Genomic DNA, 18882 nt, shown 5'->3' with positions numbered 1-18882 from the left:
TCAAAAACTTACCTACCTCTGTCTCTGAGTGTTGGGACTAAAGTTGTGCATTGCCACAGGTTTCCAAGATATTGTTCTTACATAAACTACCCCTTCTCTTCATCTTAGAACTAAGATGCATGTGTCTACACATATACTGCATATAGGTATTTATGCATATATACACACATAAATATTGGCTTATTGAGTGAATCTGTCATATAGACAGTGCTTCTTTTAAATCCACTGCTTTCACTTCCAATTCAATATTCTCATGTCATCTCTACATTTCTAATTATCTCTGTCATCATGGGATAGCCTATTTAGCTCTCTCTATCTCTCTCTCTCTCTCTCTCTCACACACACACACACACACACACACACACACACACACACACACTTCTGGCTTCAACATCAATAAATTTCACTAACTTTACCATGTAGACTTCCAAACTTCCCATCTGGAAACTTTCTGAGCTCTGATACTGACATTTTCAGGCGGCTCATACCTCTCATTTAAAGTACCCCACCTTGATGTGTCAGAGAAACTCCACATATGTCTAGTTCTACTTCTCTGTGTCTTGCTTAATTGACCCAATGCCCACTGGTCACAGATGACTTAAGTTCCATAAATGCATCAAGTCCCTTATTTTCCCATTGCCAGAATTTTACCGTAATTCTTTAATATCTCTTTTTTAAAATTATTTATTTTTATTTTATGTGCACTGGTGTTTTGCCCACGCGTACATCTAGGATACAGATCCCCTAGATCAGACAGATACACTGACACGACTGTTAGAGACAGTTGTGAGCTGCCGTGTGGGTGCCGGGAATTGAACCCTGGTCCTCTGGATGAGTAGCCAGGGCTCTTTAACAGCTGAGCCGTCTCTTCAACTGCCTCCTCAATAGTTCTTAACCAAATGAACGCAAAACTTTTAAACTAGTATTATCTCACTTGAATTCGGGTGTCTCCGAATACATTGCCCCAGCGCCTATGACTGAATAAGGGATCTAAGTGTCAGCCTATCCTTTGCTGTCTTCCGTTGCACAGAGGCTAAAACAAACCCCAGGCAGACTTTGTTGGCCTCCTTAGACTCTGAACTCACCCCTCTATAGCACATCCATTTTGCTCACACAGTTCCCAGTAAGAATGGCAGATTTTTGTCAGTGTCCACAGTTCCATGCCCTCTGGGCTACAGTCTCCTACATAGAGCAGCCAATCTGTCGGTGTCCTCCTCCGTGGTTCCATGTGAACTTTTTACTATCTGTTTCCGAAATCTGAGTGTTAGTCTGGAACACCTTTCCTAGTAGTCTAGCTTTGTCTGATCTCTACTAGAGCCCTGCCTGGGTGCTCTTGCAATCTTAGCTCTTCCCTCTGCTATTGCCAGACTGTACTGGGATAATTTTTCATTTATTCATCCCATTAAGTCCTGAACTGAGATCATTTTCATAATCTGTGAATTTATAATAGCACAAAGCACATTGCCTGGAATGAGCTAAATTCCACTTAACGTTTTGAGAAAGAAGAAACTGACATAAGATGCTCTGTTGTTTTCTTACTGCTTCCATCTAATATCACTAGTGCCAAAATTCTGCCTGTATACTTAATTTTGTATCTGTATACAATTCCATTCCATTGTGGCTACTTGTAAATATGAGATTCTAAGAACTAGATCATCAACAACAAATCTAGGAAGGCATAGCGCTTCTAAAACATAGGTATTAAAAAACATCAGAAAACATGTCAAGGGTATGCAATTTAAGAATTGTCTCTGATAGAAATCATTTTTCAATAAAATAATATCCTCTGGGTAGTTTGGCAAGTGCATGGCAAGGGCTCCACAGTAAGCCACTGCCACCACTAAGTCCTTCTGAGTGTTTTCATCGTGACAGACGTGTGATGTGTGCCGTTTACTAGAGGCTTTACGAATGTGAGAGAGATAAAGACAAGAGTCAGGCCAGCATAGGCATTGCTCAGACATGAGTCAGGTTTGAGGCCACTAAGTCTATTTAGGATGTCTTAAAGAGTCAAATTTTTGCTGATGAAAGTTGCATGATTGGAAAAATGATACAAATAATAAAAGAAGAAGCATCATTCACATACAGAGGTAATATGGCTGAAGAATAGAGAACCAAAGTCTTTGGATACCAACATTATTTGTAAATACTTCCTAGGGACTGCAGACACAAGGATTATTCATTTGGATTTACATTTGTGTCTGTGAATACCCATACGCTTATATAAACATATAGAGTCACATAGTAAACTAGGAAATACAATGGCTGAGTGCGAATTGGAAAATCTAAGTTTCGTTCCTTACCTGAACCTGAGAAACTGTCTAAAGACCCGTCTGCTGCTGTTGAAGCTATTTCGCTGCTGCTCATTGGCTCTGTTTTAACTACAAAAGTAAACACACATCGCACACTGAATTAGTACTCATCTGTGAAGGTGTGGGAGATAAAATATCACATCCTAAATAGTGCTAAGGAATTATTTTGAGGCATTATTTTTCCATTTGAATGTAAGTCAGATTTTATTATTTATTAATTTTTTAAAAATTCTCATGTTAAATTTCTTTTCTATAAGAACCTTCTTCTTCTGTTACATATGACCCTTTAGAGCCATGGCTCTCAACATTCCTAGCGCTGCGACCCTTTAATACAACTCCTTGTGTTGTGACTTCCAACCATAAAATTATGCAATTTTGCTACTGTTACTAATTGTAGTGCAAATATCTGATATGTGGGATATCTGATATGGGACCCAGACCCACAGGCTGAGAATCACTGCTTTAAAAGAAGAATTTAAATACTAATTAAATTCATTTTCAGTATATAACTACTAATTTGATTATTAGTAGAAACTTTACTTACAATATACAAAGTGAAATTACTTTGTGGTGTTTGTCAAATATCTGTTATTTAGCCCAGCAGTCAGAAGGAAAATTTCAAAGGCGTCAAGAAGTAGGGAATAAGTGACCAAGCTTAAGTCCAGCTGATTCCATGGTGAACAGTATGTGCATGTGCACATAACACACACACACACACACACACACACACACACACACACACGTCTCGAATGTTGCAGACACAACCTCAAGCTAATGAACTCCTATCACCAAACCATTTCATATCATCAATTCATCAAAATGAAAAAAAAAGGAATTTTCCCATTTCAAAACAATACTGATAGAAGATAGTGTGAGGAAAAAATATATAAACATCATATATATGCATATGTGTATGTATAGATAATCTTTGACAAAGTTTCTTAGGCTGAGAAGTAACATTCTGATTTAGATCATAGGATGTCTACTAAACCTATTCCAAGAGAATGACAGAATTATACTATGCCACCAAAGAGTGCCACACTGCTTCAGAACTCAGAGCAGCTGCCTTCTCTCTTCCTAGCTTTAGAACCCCCTTTCTGGAGTGCCATTGCTAGCATGTTCCTAACCCATGAGTGAAGGTTCCTTAGACTCTATTTTCAGCAGGGAAATGCATTAATATTCCAAAGTCAACCTGAAACTGTGTTCCCTGAAGTGAAAATTCTGACCATAGAGTTCAGGGAGAGAGGCTCCCCCCTTCAAAGTAAGAACATTCTGGAATGGGAGAAGATGTAGAAAAAAGCTCTTCTGTCTCACTGTCACCAATCTTTCTAAAACACCACGCAGAGGACTTATCCAACTCAAGTCTTGGTCCTGAGCATTTATTTTACATACGCATGGTGAGTTGTTTTCACATGAGCATTGGAAGCAGATGAATCAGGCAGTCGTTTAAAAAAATTAATTACTTAGATGGTTTCTAAACAAAGTTGAGCAGAAAAACAAAAAACAAACAAAACAAAACAAAGAACCCAAACCAAACCAAACCAAACCAAAACAAAACAAAACAAAAAAAACACCGCGACTAATGGAAATCATTCTGCCTGATTGTTTTCATGTAGACCACACAACAGTGAGACTCAAGTTCTGACTCAAATTTTCACTTTTCTGCCAGTTGTTTTGGGTTAGAAGTCTCAGCTGATGCTAATACATCCCGACAGAAGCCTGCCGTTCCCTTCTCTCCCCGCGCCATCAGCCACCTAATGTTCCTGCTCATCGTAACCACCACATTGCCACAGCTATAGAGATGCTAACAGGAGGAAGTACAGAGGGCTCTCATGCTCAAGATAGCCACATTCTACTTCATGTTCCATTAAAGACCTGACACAAGGCCTTCATTAAATCACCCAGTTGTTCCAGTCCACTTTTTAGACTGACCTCTAATGGGATGCTGAACTCCAAATCAACCACCACATGCTGAGGCCATGGGTAGAACAAGGTGAAATGAAAACTGACCACGTGAAATGCCTACCATGGGCCAGCTTCTTCATGGATGCTATCATCGCGTGGGAAACTGTGAGGTCTTGGAAAAAACTCCTTTGCTGGGCATTACCTTGTTGTCTCTCTCAGTAAAAACTGAAACCAAAGAGACCAAGAAGCATCCAAAATGGGATATAATTTGAGGAGTTCCTTTATTCCCAGGCCCGTGACCAAAGCTTGATGGAATGGTAATAAGTAAGTAGCGCTCTGCAGAAGTCAGAACTGGGAGAAGGCAGCGATGTGTGGTGCCGCTAGCTGTGGTTTGATTAGAAAGCAGGACTCTGCCTGCTCTGCCCATGGAGCTTCCTGACCACTGAGCTTACTGGATGATCTCAAGTGGAAATTCCCTGCCCTGATGTCAAGAAAAGAAGAAGAAAGAACCCTTTTCCTGCCTAGGCTGTTGGTCCAAGTTGCTTCCAAGACTGCCAAATCTAAGATCAATGATTCCATAGCTTGAACTATACAGTTACTCTGAGAAAGTTTACCTACAACAAAACCCTCTCTATCTCCGTTCCCCTGAAATCTACATCTCTGCTTGATCAAGCTCGATCAAGTACAACTCTCACTCCTAACCAGGAACTTCAATTGTTCTCAAAATCCATTAAAACTAGGCAAAAAAAGGAAGGAAGGGAAGATGATACTCTCTTTTAGATCCCAAGATCATTGTCTTTTGCTATTGTTCAAACACAGCCATCTATACAGTAAGAACTAAGGAGTCCCACTTAATCCAGTTTCTAAAAAGGCTCTCTGTTAAAGGGGAGATGATGTCCACAAAGTAACTACCAGGATGTGCATGATTAAATCAGTCCTGTAATCGAATACTTTGATCTTCAGCGGTCTAATGATTATAGTGATGTAAGATATTCACTGGGGGTTTTGGGAGATGGCTCACTGGATAAGGGGCTCGCTGTGTAGGTGTGACTACCTGAGTTCTTATCTCCAGGACTCATATAAACTGGGCATTGTGGCATCCACCTGTAACCTCTGTGCTGGAGGAGAGGGAAGTCGGGGAGATCCCAAGGGGTCTCTAGCTAGGCAGCCTAGCCTAAACAGGGAACTTCTGGCCTAGTGAGAGACCCCGCCTCAAAAAGCAAGATGGAGAAAAATAGAGGAAGACAACCCATGACTACACACACACACACACACACACACGAAGGAAAACTTCCTCACCCCCAAAAAATATTAAAATATTTCTGGCTTTGTTATGCTAGAAGGAGTACACTGACAGAAAGAGTAAAAAAACAAAAGCAGTATGTGCCCACCAGAGTCTGACCCACTCCCTGCTACCTGGATGATCGCACATAGCAATAGGCTCCAAGTGACATAACAAAACATCTCTCCCAGGCTTTGAATTTTGATGTACCACATGCTGAATTTTTTTCTAAAAGATACTTTGACATTTAAGAACAGCTCTCCTAAGGTTTCTGACTGGAGGACAAAAACCTATAATAATGTTTGCTGACTAAAAGATTACTCTCCCGTAGCATTCTGCTTGCTATATGACCTCAATTTACTACAAAGTAGGTTTTTTTTCTTCTTTTCCTTTTATTGACAATCCTGCATCTCTTCTTCCCTCCTGCTTCAAGTTCTGGCCTGCCCTCTGACCCTGGGCAACCGTCTCTCATAGATGTCCTTTAAGACATTCAGAAATTCCTTCATGTGACCATACACTCCGGACCTCAGTTGTCCTGGCCACTGCTGCCCTTCAGATGCTCCACAGACTTCTGTCTACTAATGCCTTTGGGTGCCAGGGCTGAGATCAGAATATCTAATCACCTAGTGCTGGAGTTTTCTATAGTTTAATTTCTTGGCCCTAATCACCTTTTTACATGATGTTTTTTAATCATCTGTGTTACAGAGATGGAATAAAGATTCACGGGATGTTATGCGAAAGATCTGGTAAAAGAAGGAGTGCCACAGTATCCATCGCCATCACCGACAGCAACAGCAGCAGTGTTCAGAGGTAAGAGCCACAGCTGACTACGAATGGCGCTTCAATCCCGCTCTACCGCCAAGAGCGTAAACCTCGAATGAGGTGCTCAGTTTTGACTATCTCGGCTTTCGTATCTGTTACTGGCTATTATATACTCAGATGAGAACAAACAAATATAGAGATTATGACTATTTCAGCCGCGCATGGTCCATGCTGTCATATTCACTGACCCTCGTCTTACAGTATCTGGAAGCATGAGAATGCTCCTCCACCACCACTGGTTGAGTTTCATGCTGGGAAAATACTCTGCCACTGAACTACATCCCTGGCTCCAACAGCATTTCTGAAGGTACAGATAACAGTGTTAAAAATCTATCAGAAGCCCCACATTAAAGTCAAGCTTACCCTTCCAAAAGAAAGGAGAGGATCTAAAGGGAAAATCAACTATGGAGGCCTTACCTAAGGGAAGCCAAATTCAAATCAAGCAAAGCACCTTGGGAATAACTCCAGAAGGTGGGACTGAACAATGATTACATTAAGACAACTAGTGCCTTGGCTATTCCATTATCAGTGTGTGCTTTTTTCCTGAAGGAACAGGTCAAGAGGAAAAAGATGGTGCACGAAGCAGCCAGTGACCAGAATTTTCAGACTACAAGTGGAAATCTAGCATTCTTTACAGTAAGCTGATCCATGAAGACAAGAGAGCCTCTTTCTATGCTGAAGGTGAAGAGCTGCCTTCCAGATCACTGAAGCCTGGGGTGACCAGCTGTGACAAGCAGCCAACTAGCCCCCCCCCGTGCTGCCATTCCAGCTGTGAGGAGCAGCCAACTAGCCCCACCCCCACCCCACGCTGCCATTCCAGCTGTGAGGAGCAGCCAACTAGCCCCCTCCCTGTGCTGCCATTCCACGTTCATCAACTTCTGGATGAACTTGAAATGTTATGGCCATGAAAACACATCTCCAAACTTACAGAGCAATCAGAGAAGCGCTCAATCCATTTGATGAGTGATATTCTCCCATGTATTAATAAAACCGCAAAAACAAATTCAGTCCTAAATGGTAGCTCTGTTTGCTGGACTGAGAGCCAGTCTGCACTGTGATGGATCTGCCCGGAAAGGTACATGGTCATGGAATGGCAGCAGGCTGGGTGGGCAGCAGTCAGCCTCCCCCCCCCCCCAACTCCCTGGCCAGTATCTAAGCTCATCTCACAGCCCTTTGGTTGGCACAAGCTCAGACACACAGGGACTGTTTCTTCCCATGATTTCTTTCTCTCAGTTTTACTCGTTCAAGATTGTCTACGAAGCAACCCCCCCCCCCCAAGTCACGGCCTAAAGCTGCATAACTTCCCAGAAACATCACGTTTTTCTCACTTACTCCCTTCTGCCAGGCTCACTCTTAATGTCCATTAGATCGTTTGTCCTTCCAAACCCCTGTCTGTTCTCCTCCAACTTCATCAGCCTCGTGTGGCCAGTGTGAAACCCAGTGCCTGCCAGGTCTGGTCTCCGGCCTGTGTACTGCGAGGTCTCATGTTCCCAAGTGTCTCTGTCCCTCTCTAATCACAGGACGGGGACCTTCTCATTGCCCGCTCTTCAGCAGCTGCTCCACACAATGAGCGCGACAGGGCGGGGCCACTTCACACGCTGATGAATTCATTCCACTTCCACAGAACCTCCTCTCTTTTTCATTCCCTCGAGTCATCCCACCATGGGACAGTCTCTGTTTTCTGTTTCTTGACAAGTGTCTGAAACACCTTCACTGAATCTTGACCACTTTCCCCAGTTCCCAAACCACACCTCATTCCCTACCCATATGCCCTCACCTAATATTTTACAGAGAAGATTGAAGGAGCATTGAATTTTTCCCTTCCTGCAGCATGTCCACAGATGAATTCCAGCGAGGTCCCCTTCCTCTGTTGGGCTCACTTTTGCCTCCGTTCTCACAGCTCTTCCAGGCTTCTATTGTAATGATTGCCTTCTGCTTGGTGTCTCCTGATCTTTCCTTCTCGCAAAGCTGCTTCTCTTGGGGACACAGACAGAAGCCCCTGAACATTTTGTTTGCGGGACTGAGGACTGAGCACAGGAGCCTGAGGTACCACATGGGTCCACACTGTCCCTATCCCCTCTCCTAACTGTTTAAGTGTTCATGAACTGACTCTCAGTGATGGTTCTTCTCAAGCTGTCTTCTTTAACCTTCAAGTTTCTTGGGCATTCGCTTTCATACTCTCACCACAGACTCCCTCTCTTATTCACTCTATTTTTTTGTTGTATCTGCTCTTCCCCTAAATGGCCTTTTCCAATTTCCTAGCTTGAACTTCTCTTAGTTTTAACTTTCTTTATTTCTTCTATATAAACCCTTTTCCTTGACAATTTTTTAAATCATTGATTAGCCCACTATAACAGCAGCACCTTCTTCTCTGCTGTATTATCTTTCCTTTTCCCCCAGATCATTTGCCTTTGTCTATCTTGTGGTTCCATAATTCCACCTCCTTCCCCCTGTCTGCAGTCTGCAATTTCCTTCACAATAATTTTCCTTACCATGATTATTAAATATGATTTTTATATAGACAGCCCCTCAATCTCCATTCATATATATACAAAATGTAGCCACAGAAAACAATCACCTGATTAAAGTCACACTCAACCTAACCAAACATATCACTACCATTTCCCTCTGAAGGGCTCAAGTTTTACAAAAAAAAAGTTTTAGTCACAGAGACTGGGTGTTTCCCTTCTGCCTTCTCATCTCTTAGATCCTATTACCAGGTACTGTAGCTTGGCTCTTTTTTTTTTTTTTTTTTTTTTTTGGTTTTTCGAGACAGGGTTTCTCTGTGGTTTTGGAGCCTGTCCTGGAACTAGCTCTTGTAGACCAGGCTGGTCTCGAACTCACAGAGATCCGCCTGCCTCTGCCTCCCAAGTGCAGGGATTAAAGGCGTGCGCCACCACCGCCCGGCTTGTAGCTTGGCTCTTAAGCATCCCTCAGAGGCTGGTGTACAGACATGGTCCCCCCCATGTGATATGCCTGGAGGTTGTGAAAGATGTAATTTTGTTATTTTTCATCTGTTTTCATGTCCCGGCCATTAGATGAATGACTTTTCTGTGTTAATATTCTAACCATGATGAAATGTCTTTCCTATGACCAAAATCTAAAAGGCCATGACATAACCCACTGGTATACTGATAGAGAAAAGCCCTAATGTAACCCACTTGTACACTGGCAGAGAAAAACCATGACATAGCCCACTGGTACACTGGGTAGAGAAAGCCATGACGCAGCCCACTGGTATACTGGTAGAGAAAGCCATGATGCAGCCCACAGGTATACTGGTAGAGAAAGCCATGACATAGCCCACTGGTACACTGGCTGAGCACTTCCCTAGCATGCATGACTTGGCTTCCACCTCCAGTAATGACGCTGGGGCATTACTGAGTCTACCTGTTCCTTGACTCAGAAAACATAGCCAGTATACCTTTGTTCTTTCTAATCTAGTTACCTCCGATCTTTGTCACAGGGACAGAAAACTAACAAATATCATGCATATTAAGGTCTCCCTCTGCCATCTTTCACATTTACCTTCTAAATTTCACAGTCACTCTCCTTCCAAATTACCTTCTACCTCTCATAAAACTGGGGAGATTGGACCATCGCCTCCACTCTTCCAGCTGTAGGTAATTTTATCTTTTGGGCACCTAGATTTGTATAATACTTCTGTCCCTGAGGTCTTCAGCAGATGCTCAATAGGCATGAATTAAGCTTCTATTCCATAATCATTATGCATTAGACTTTTATAAAACATATGACCTCATTTCACTGTCCTGACTCTGTGAGACACTGTAATGTATATGCTCTAGTCAGTGTTTCCTCCCAGTTCTAGCTTTGCCAGTCTTTTACTCAATCACATTAAGTATTATATAGTTATTCAAGCTGACCTATATACCTCAAGTTTTATTTAAAAATACTACTGTATCATTCTTAATCTACTACTCAAAAATAATTGTTTCCCCTTGAACTTCAAAACCTCTGTCTGTGCCTTCTTCAGAATATGTATATGTATATATAATACATATAGAAAATATATTCTACATGCAATATATAGAATATCAAATAATAGAGTATATGACCTATAAAATATACATTGTATATGATATATAGAATATACACATATTTAGAATATATAGTATTTAGAATAGATATTGTATTTATTTATCTCCATGGGTACCCTCTTCCTCCCACTTCATTTTCCATAGTTTTAAACATTTTGATGTATGATAACTATTTTCACAGCAGGAGCAGCTTTTTGTTTGTTAGTCTGTTTGTTTCTCCAACACAGGTTTTTCTGTAGCTTTGGAGCCTGTCCTGAAACTAGCTCTTGTAGACCAGGCTAGCCTAGAACTCAGAGATCCTCCTGCTTCTGCCTCCCGAGGACTGGGATTAAAAGTGTGCACCAACACTGACCAGCTAGGAGAAGCATTTTTAAGTTGTTCTATCTTTATGCAACTTTGGTCAGTACTTGGCTCACAGAACCCAGCAGTTGTAGAAAAAACAGATGAAGGTAAGAATGCATGTTCCCTGAAGACAGGTTTCAATAAACCATTAGGCACACTGCTCAGGCAATTATCAATACCACTAAAATCTCAGACAGCTTTTAGCCCTCCCAAATTATCACTCCAGGAACTTAGACACAGCTTTTTTCACCAAAGTAGTCCATGGATGGGACACACATAAAACGCTGAGTCATTTTGAATTTATTTGTCAAATGAATATTGTTTCATTAACATCAAATGATATCTTTGGGTTTCTGTTTGCATAGAGAGTGCCCTTCTTGACTTAGTAAGGACACAGACAAATAAATTATTGTAGCTTTGGAAGTTATTATGCCGTAGAGATCAAAAACGGACAAGCACAACCTTGTACTGGTTCTGATTCAATGACAGCAGCACTTATCCATTTAAGGAGTCTTTTTCCTAAACCACAGGGTGAAGTGAAAAATACATGTTTTTTTTTTTAAAAAAAACTATACCAAACTGTTCCAAAAGAAACAACTTGACCCAAAATGAAAAATGGTGAAAAATGAACAAAACTGATACATGGTAGATGAAAAGTGGAAAATTGGAAAATATTCCTAAATGTATACATTTTTATATGCCTGACTTTAAAAACACATCTTTGAGTTACATTAACCTGCCATGTTATTTTTCTTTATCCAAAACTTTATATACCTACAAAGTCAATGCATTCTTTATGATTAATTCTCACTTAGAAAAATAGGGCATTTCTTTGGGTTGGGAATACAACTTGATATCCTTAAATAAAGTCATCTTCTCTGTCTCCCATTAGGGGAGAAACATATTAACTATGAGTAGCCTGCATGACCTTATAAAAAGCAAACCACAATTACCAAACTTGAACATAGGAGTCCACATGGCATATAATGTGTACCATTGGCTCATGGATTGAGTATTTGGATCCCAGCAGATGGATTTCTGGGAAAAGACAATATTCTGAGGACTCAGACCAATCAACACATTAGTCGGTCCCTTGGTAGGCTTATAATACTGCAGCATTATTGGTGTGGTGGGAGGTAGGAAGTAGGGTCTAGATGGATGAAGAAGGAGGGCGGGGGTCTGTTCTGGAATGATGTTTCTTGTCACTTGGTCCTTCCCTGACCATGGTGGCCTCCTGACCACCATGACCTAAATTACTTGGCTGTGGCATGTTCTTCCACAATGGTGCTTTCTTTCACCTCGGGTTCAGGTACATGGAGCCAGATGACCACAAAAATGAAACCTTTGAAATTATAAGTCAAAATATAATCTCTCTCCCTTTCAGCTACTTATGCCAGGCATTTAGTAATGAAAATAATGATTAATTTTTTTCTACCTGATTGATATGATGTCATTATGCTGATAGCACCACTTTAAGATTGGTTTTTGTTTTTTTAATTTATTTATTTATTAAAGATTTCTGTCTCTTCCCCGCCACTGCCTCCCATTTCCCTCCCCCTCTCCCAATCAAGTCCCCCTCTCTCATCAGCCCAAAGAGCAGAAAAAAAAAATCATCCTCAACTACACCGTGAATTCAAGACCAGCCTGGACTACTTAAGAACCTGTCCCCAAGGAGCAAACTCAGAAAAGTGGGGTGGGATCATGTGGTTTGCAAAGTCCAAAATATCTATATTACTTTTTATCAACAATGTCTGTGACTCCTGCATTTGCTCTCAAAGCCTTGACTGCACCGTTTGTAAATAAAAGGCATTCAGCAGATGTTTGCTGAGTTGGAATGAAAAAAAAAAGAAAATAATGATTAATGATGATAATAATAATCATCATGAAAATCTAATCAACACACCTGGTCAAGAAGAACGGTAGGAAATTTCAAAACATATTATACACGGGAAAGTGAGCATATTAGAGTGTTATTTTGCAGAGGGAGGCTAGTGGCCCTCTTTTAATAAGAAATAGTAAATGCAGACTCCCTTGCAAAGTTATGTACAACTCTAATTGGCTGTTTTTGTAGCTGTCATTCCTGTCCTGGCTCAGGTTCCCAACACATCCGTTTTGAACAGACTGACACTATACTGGGTGCTCACTCCCTCTCAGTCCAAGCACTCCCGAGACATGGTGCCAGACTAAGACCTGAAACACTTTCACAGTGCCGGTCCCCTTCTCCAAATATTCCCTGGCTTCTCCTACCAGCCCAAGAAGTTCAAATTCCTCAGCCTGATGCTCAGGGTCCTCCACAGTTTGGCTCCAGGAGACTCCCCCGACCTTATCTCATCAATTCCTTCTTCGGCTCACCCAGTCTCCTCATGGTCCCCCCGAACTATCCTACCTTTGTTTCTCTGTCTCCCTCATTTAGCATGCATTCCAGCTCCTCTCCACCTATGCAGACTACCGGGTTCCTGACTCAGCTCAGATTCCACCTCCTCCTTGAAGCCCGGCCAGAGTCTAGCAGAAGAGCCCTTTCTTCGGAACTCTGAGGGCACTTTTGTTTGCACCGGTGGCTTCTAACCTTCTTAAGAATGAAGCCCTTTTTTTTTTTTTCTGACACCAAAATATTTCAGAACTCAGTGATAGTTTCTTGCTAATCTGTGGATGGAGAAGGAAGGGCCTTCGTGACCAAACCTACTGTGACATCAATGACAAAAGCTTTACATTGGAACAAATGCTGTGGAAATTCACATATGAAAACATTGTGCATGTGACTCACAAATGTTCTTGCCAAATATACAAATACACAAAGCATTATGCACAAAATAATCTTCTCACCTTCAGCACGTACTTTCCTTCTCCTAGGGAAGCCTGAGTCATGGGCTGAGGGTCCTAGTCCCCAAAATTTATTTAGCAATATCATTGTTTTTTAGATTTCTTTGCCAAAAGGGTGGAATTTGTATCTCTCTCAATCAGACCTTGAGCTACTTATGGCAAGGGGTCAGCTGACCTTCACAGTCTAACTCCTACACTCCAGAGTGCTTTATGCACAGCAGGAATGAAAAATATGATTGTTAATCTTCTGTCTCAATACGATAAGATGACATTCACCATAGTGCAGAACCGCTGGGAGACCATCGGATAAATCACCAGAAACCTAACGTTTGGGGTTGTTAACTAATGTTTTACTCCTGTGCTATTGTGACTGAGCTAGAAGACTTTTCTATATCTGTTCTAACAAACAAACAAACAAATAAATAAATAAAATGCTCATTTTCTATTCCCAGATAAATGACATGTGTGACCGATTCCTTCCAAACATTCCGTCATTCACGTCCCTGGCATCCCTGTTTGTTTACACCTCTTTCTTCTTTTCAGCACAGTTATCCATAGTGAAGGGTGCGGGTTTTAAACCTGCCTTCCAATGATTTCTGACAGATACTAGCATTTAGGAACCCACAGTGGGAGCTAACTATTTTTAGCTTCCTCTAAGGGAAATGTGGCGCAATGGTAAAAAAGAAAAAAAAAATCTAAGAATTCAGTAATATGGCAGTCTCCATTTCTGACATAAACAATGTGTTATGTAGCTTTTAGAATGGAGGAGTGATAGCTTATTGCGCAGTTTTTATGTGTTCAGCACCCTTGTGCGGCCAGCATGTACTGAACATTTTACAAGCAAGCCGCAGCTCCTTTACTCCCCATGGCAAGCTCAATGGGCCTATGTTTTGTTTCCTTACAAAGACATGAAACTTGCAGCCTAAAGATGCTAAGTAACAGCCAAGATCACAAAGCTAGTTTCTCACCGTGGCAATTAATTTCCCTTATAAACCCGCTGAAGCGCCGAATGTTCCCCCAGTAGAGTTTGCTCATCTTGGATCATTCCTCCGAATAGACTGCGATCATTGGAGAGGGGCACTAGACAGGCTGGTCTGCAGAGACCAGGGCACCAAGGAGAAGCGTATCAGTATGTGCTGCAAATTAGCAGATGGTAAAATCAAGCAGCGTTTGAAGATTGGAAGCAGATGAGCTGGCACAGACTCAGAACCTCAATCATATCAATATGGAAAAATGTTTTATTTGCTCAAAATGCAATCAACCCACCGAATGATTAGTACCCCTTTCCTGTCTTCTGCTGGGCCCCAGGAGCACCCAGACATGCATCTCTCCCATACTCAGTCTGAACTGAGTGCTACTGAGCTCACCATGCACTCTGAGTACCTCCAAAAGCTGTTCAGTGACGTCAAGAGCCCAGCACAGGAGCAAATATGCCTACCGCCTATGGAGACACTGCTCTACCAGCTCCAAGGGACATGCCTCCTTAAATGACAACATTCAGTGTTATTTCATAGGAGCTGCCCTGTCTTCAGCATGTAGCAGATGCCAGTAATTGTTCTCAGTATTTTGGATAGACTAACTGTCCTATCACCAAGAATAAGTGGCTAATCCCCCTTGCACAATGAAGGCTTGAAGGCAACAAGAACAGCCAAGGTACAGAAGCACTGCCTAAGAGGCAGACTGGCTTCAATCTACCGGCCCACCCCAGAGGCACCGTCATCATCTCCACTGCCCAGGCCCGAATCAAAGGCCAGGAGGTATTGCACTGGTTTGCTGGAGACTGACTGAGCCCAGCTTCCAGTGGAGGGAGCCTGGCCCCAAGACTCCTCCAGCCTGCTCTGCTGCCTCTGAAAATCTACTTTTGATCCATGGATCACAAATAGCTGAACTGAGACTCCGAGCCCCATTGAGTCTGACTGTAAAAGATATACTCTCGCATCATAGAACACCAGTTTCCTGCATTTCAGTCTTACTCTTGTCCCATTTATCTCTCAAGGCAAATATGAGATTGGTGCTGAGATTACACTACATAAACAAGTATCATGGCTTCAGACAATTACCATCACCACTTCTGCCCCAGAGTCCTCTCTCACTGCCCAGAATACCTAGGTGTTTGACTTGAAACACAGACCCAACCACAACACGCTTCTAGTTACTGCCCGAGTTACCCAGAGCCTATGTCACCCTCTCAACCTGTCCCTCTGGTGTCCTCTCTCTCTACTCTGTGTTCTGTGCTCAGCACACACAGACACACACAGCTACACACAAGAGACAGAGGCACACAGAGCACTCTACACCAACTGAACTGTGGCTGTATTAGATCTCCTTTAGTTGTTCTCTGCCTTAAAATTTTTGAAAAAATAAAATTTTAAAAAAAGTTTTAAAAAAAAAGATGAAAAATTCACAACTTATTCGTTTTCTGTTTAAAGTTCACATACAGAACACGTAAATTACAAGCATATAAATGATTTGGACAGGTGTCTTTTTATATATATTCTATGTGAGTAGTTTTAAATACAAATGGGAACATACAAATAATGTATAATATAAAATTTTACACGTGTTCTATACCTTGGAATCTGGAAAATATTGCACACTGGCCACAGATTGAACTCGCTTTCCTAAATGCAAACACAAGTGCATAACTTTAATATTTTCTACTTAATGTGACTGCAGTGATTGTTAGGTTTGTTTGTTCATTTCAGTTTCTAACATGACTGAACATCTCAAGAAGGAGGTAGGACAAACAAGATTAATAAAAATGCAATTTCTTTCCAAAACAATTAGCCTCCCATTATTTTTGCCATATTTTAAGGATGATAAGCCTATGCTCACCAACAGCCTTATCGTAACATCACTCAATCTTGTCATACTGGGGGAGCTGCTTCATCACTGCTAAAATCCAAAGTCCAGTAGTTCTATTGTGAAATAGTAAATTCTTTTAGGTCAAGTGCAGGTCAGCTAGGGTAGCTCAAATCAAAAGCTACCAGAGACACTCACTGCGCTGTTCATGGAATGGAGAGCATATAACCACGCTGTGAATTGGTCCGTGAAGAGTACTTTCCAAAGAACTGAAAAATGAAGCTTTAAATAATTTCTTGAATAGTTAATGCATTATAAGTAATATGAATGGGTGACCTGCTCCTGTAATTAATATGAATGAATGCCCTGCTCCTGTAATGCCTCATTTACAAGATTTACTTAGTAACAAGGGCATTCATTCAACAAATACCTGTTGCCAAAGCTGCCAGATGCCAAGGACAGTGAACAAGTCTGTGCTGCCTTCAAGGAGCTCAGGGGCTCCACTGGGCAAAGGAAAAATGCAGATACGATAACCCTTTCATCTTGGCCATAATCTTCAATAAAGTGATATAAAAAAATTCTTGAAGCAGGTAAAGAATTTCAGCAAGAATGAGGTTTTGCATCCAGTAACTGGAGCTGAGCTGTGGCAAAGCCCACAAGCTGGGGACCAAGAATGCAGCGTCTGAGGCGACCACGGCATGTTTCTGCATCTCCTGACTAACACAGTCTGTGTGCTGTGGGAATGTCACGTAACTGCTTTCAATCCAGGTACATAAACCTCATCTTCAGAATTATCTGGAGAATGAGATGACTGAATATTTAGCGGGTATCATAATGGTCTCATGGTGTTAAGAGCTCAGCCAATTCAGTTCATAATTTTTCCTTTAAAATCTCCCTTATTATTGACCGGCACAATGGTAGGATTGGGAAACAGTTCAAATTTTATTTCATTTTACAGGAAAAAATGTTTCCAATGTATATTGTGGAGAGTATTTCCTTACCCTTCTGTGGAATGCTGGCTACTAAGCTTACCATTTGTGTGTGTGTGTGTGTGTATGTGTGAGAGAGAGAGAGAGAGACAGAGAGAGAGCGACAGAGAGAGAGAGAGACAGAGAGAGACAGAGAGGGGACATACAATAAAACTACAAAAGAAAATCTGCAAATACAGCCAGTTGTCACAAACATAATCGCACTAAATTTTCACTTACAAACATTTGAGATCCTGAAAAGAACATAGAAATCCTTGGTTAGCTTTTCCAAGCTTAGGGTATCTCTTCATAAAGGTGGAATCTTCCAGTTACCAAGCAGAATTACAAGAGAGGTAACCATTATCCATTTACAAACTAAAAACAGCAAAAAGGAAATTTTTTTGTATAGGTTGTTCTCTTTCATATTAAATTTGTGTATTCAACTAGAGGAAAATTAATATTGTAGGCTGTTTCTACAATATTCATACATGTACACAAACTTCATACATGCTGTTCGTCAAAGCATCCTTGGATAATATAAGAAATCAGGAATTCCTTAAAACAGGAGTGGATTTGCTTAAAAGTTCACCTGCATTTCTTGAAGGCGCCAGAAGGCAAGATGTTTGGGGGCAGATGCACTTTTGCTCATACAGGAAAACCAGGGTAGATAGAGGTGTCGCAGTGTTCTGAGTCTCTATTAGCAACTGAAGAACTGAGTGCAATCTGAAACTACTTACTAACTACTTGGGAGCCTGGGCCTATTCCCAGCAACAAGCATCCGAATCCCTGCCTTACTAGAACAGAGCTGGTTTATTAACAAGTGATGGGTGAAAACAGACTGTGCCCCAGTGGTCCACACATGCCACCCATTTAGTCCTCTGAACTAAGCCATTTTTCTCTCTTCCAACCACATATAACTTCTAACTGCTCCTGTGGCATCCTTAAATATGTCCACATCTGATTCTCAAAGCCAAAAGACAGGAAGTATTTTTCAGTGAATAGTGAAATACTTCCTGGAGTAGAAGATATTTACTCCAAGCAGTAGCAAAAGTGTTTGTTGAATTTCACAAATGAGCATATAATCACGGCCATTGTAACGAAAAACAGAGATGACTTCCTGTTGCCTTTTCATCTCAAAGAGGCTTAAAGGGAGCAGAGGCCAGTCGGATAGAATTATAATTACGTTGAAAGCTTTGAAACCTAGTTAGAGATCATTCTTCCAAAGGTAAGCAACTGAAGCAACATGCTAGGCATGTGCGGACCGAGAAGAAATCTCCCATGATCACACACAAGGTCGCAGACACAACTATCCTGAGCAGCCATCCTTATCATGACATTCATTTTCGATCAAAAGTCTCCACCCTCAACTGGTGCGCAGTCTGTTGACATGATCCACTCTGAAGGCACTAGCGTGGCTAAAGGCTCCGGCACTTCAGAGGAAAGTGTTGAGAAAGACATTAGTAAAAGAGAAAGAGCATATGTTCTCTTCAGAGAAAAGCACAGTGCTTCAAAACCTGGGCATTGGATTCTGCCGGCAGCTCTTCAAGTACGAGTCCAGATTCCAGTGGTACTCA

General features: G+C 41.5%; 1 protein-coding gene across 7 annotated transcripts in view; it reads right to left on the bottom strand.

Annotated features, from left to right (window-relative positions):
- The window catches only part of Eya1 (EYA transcriptional coactivator and phosphatase 1), a 144911-nt gene that overhangs the window by 113158 nt on the left and 12871 nt on the right, over nucleotides 1-18882 (bottom strand). For 5 of the 7 annotated variants that reach the window (XM_050142145.1, XM_050142141.1, XM_050142140.1 and 2 more), the window contains exon 4: nucleotides 2301-2378. The exons of the other annotated variants lie outside the window; for them this stretch is intronic. In XM_050142145.1, coding sequence (XP_049998102.1) covers nucleotides 2301-2378 — 78 coding nt within the window. The remainder of the gene's footprint in view (nucleotides 1-2300; nucleotides 2379-18882) is intronic. 7 annotated transcript variants of the gene reach the window in all.

The sequence above is a fragment of the Alexandromys fortis genome, unplaced genomic scaffold, assembly GCF_014885135.2.
Source record: "Alexandromys fortis isolate MF-2015 unplaced genomic scaffold, M_Fortis_MF-2015_v1.1 scaffold_41, whole genome shotgun sequence".
NCBI lineage: Eukaryota > Metazoa > Chordata > Mammalia > Rodentia > Cricetidae > Alexandromys > Alexandromys fortis.
This window is presented reverse-complemented; position numbering and strand designations above follow the sequence as displayed.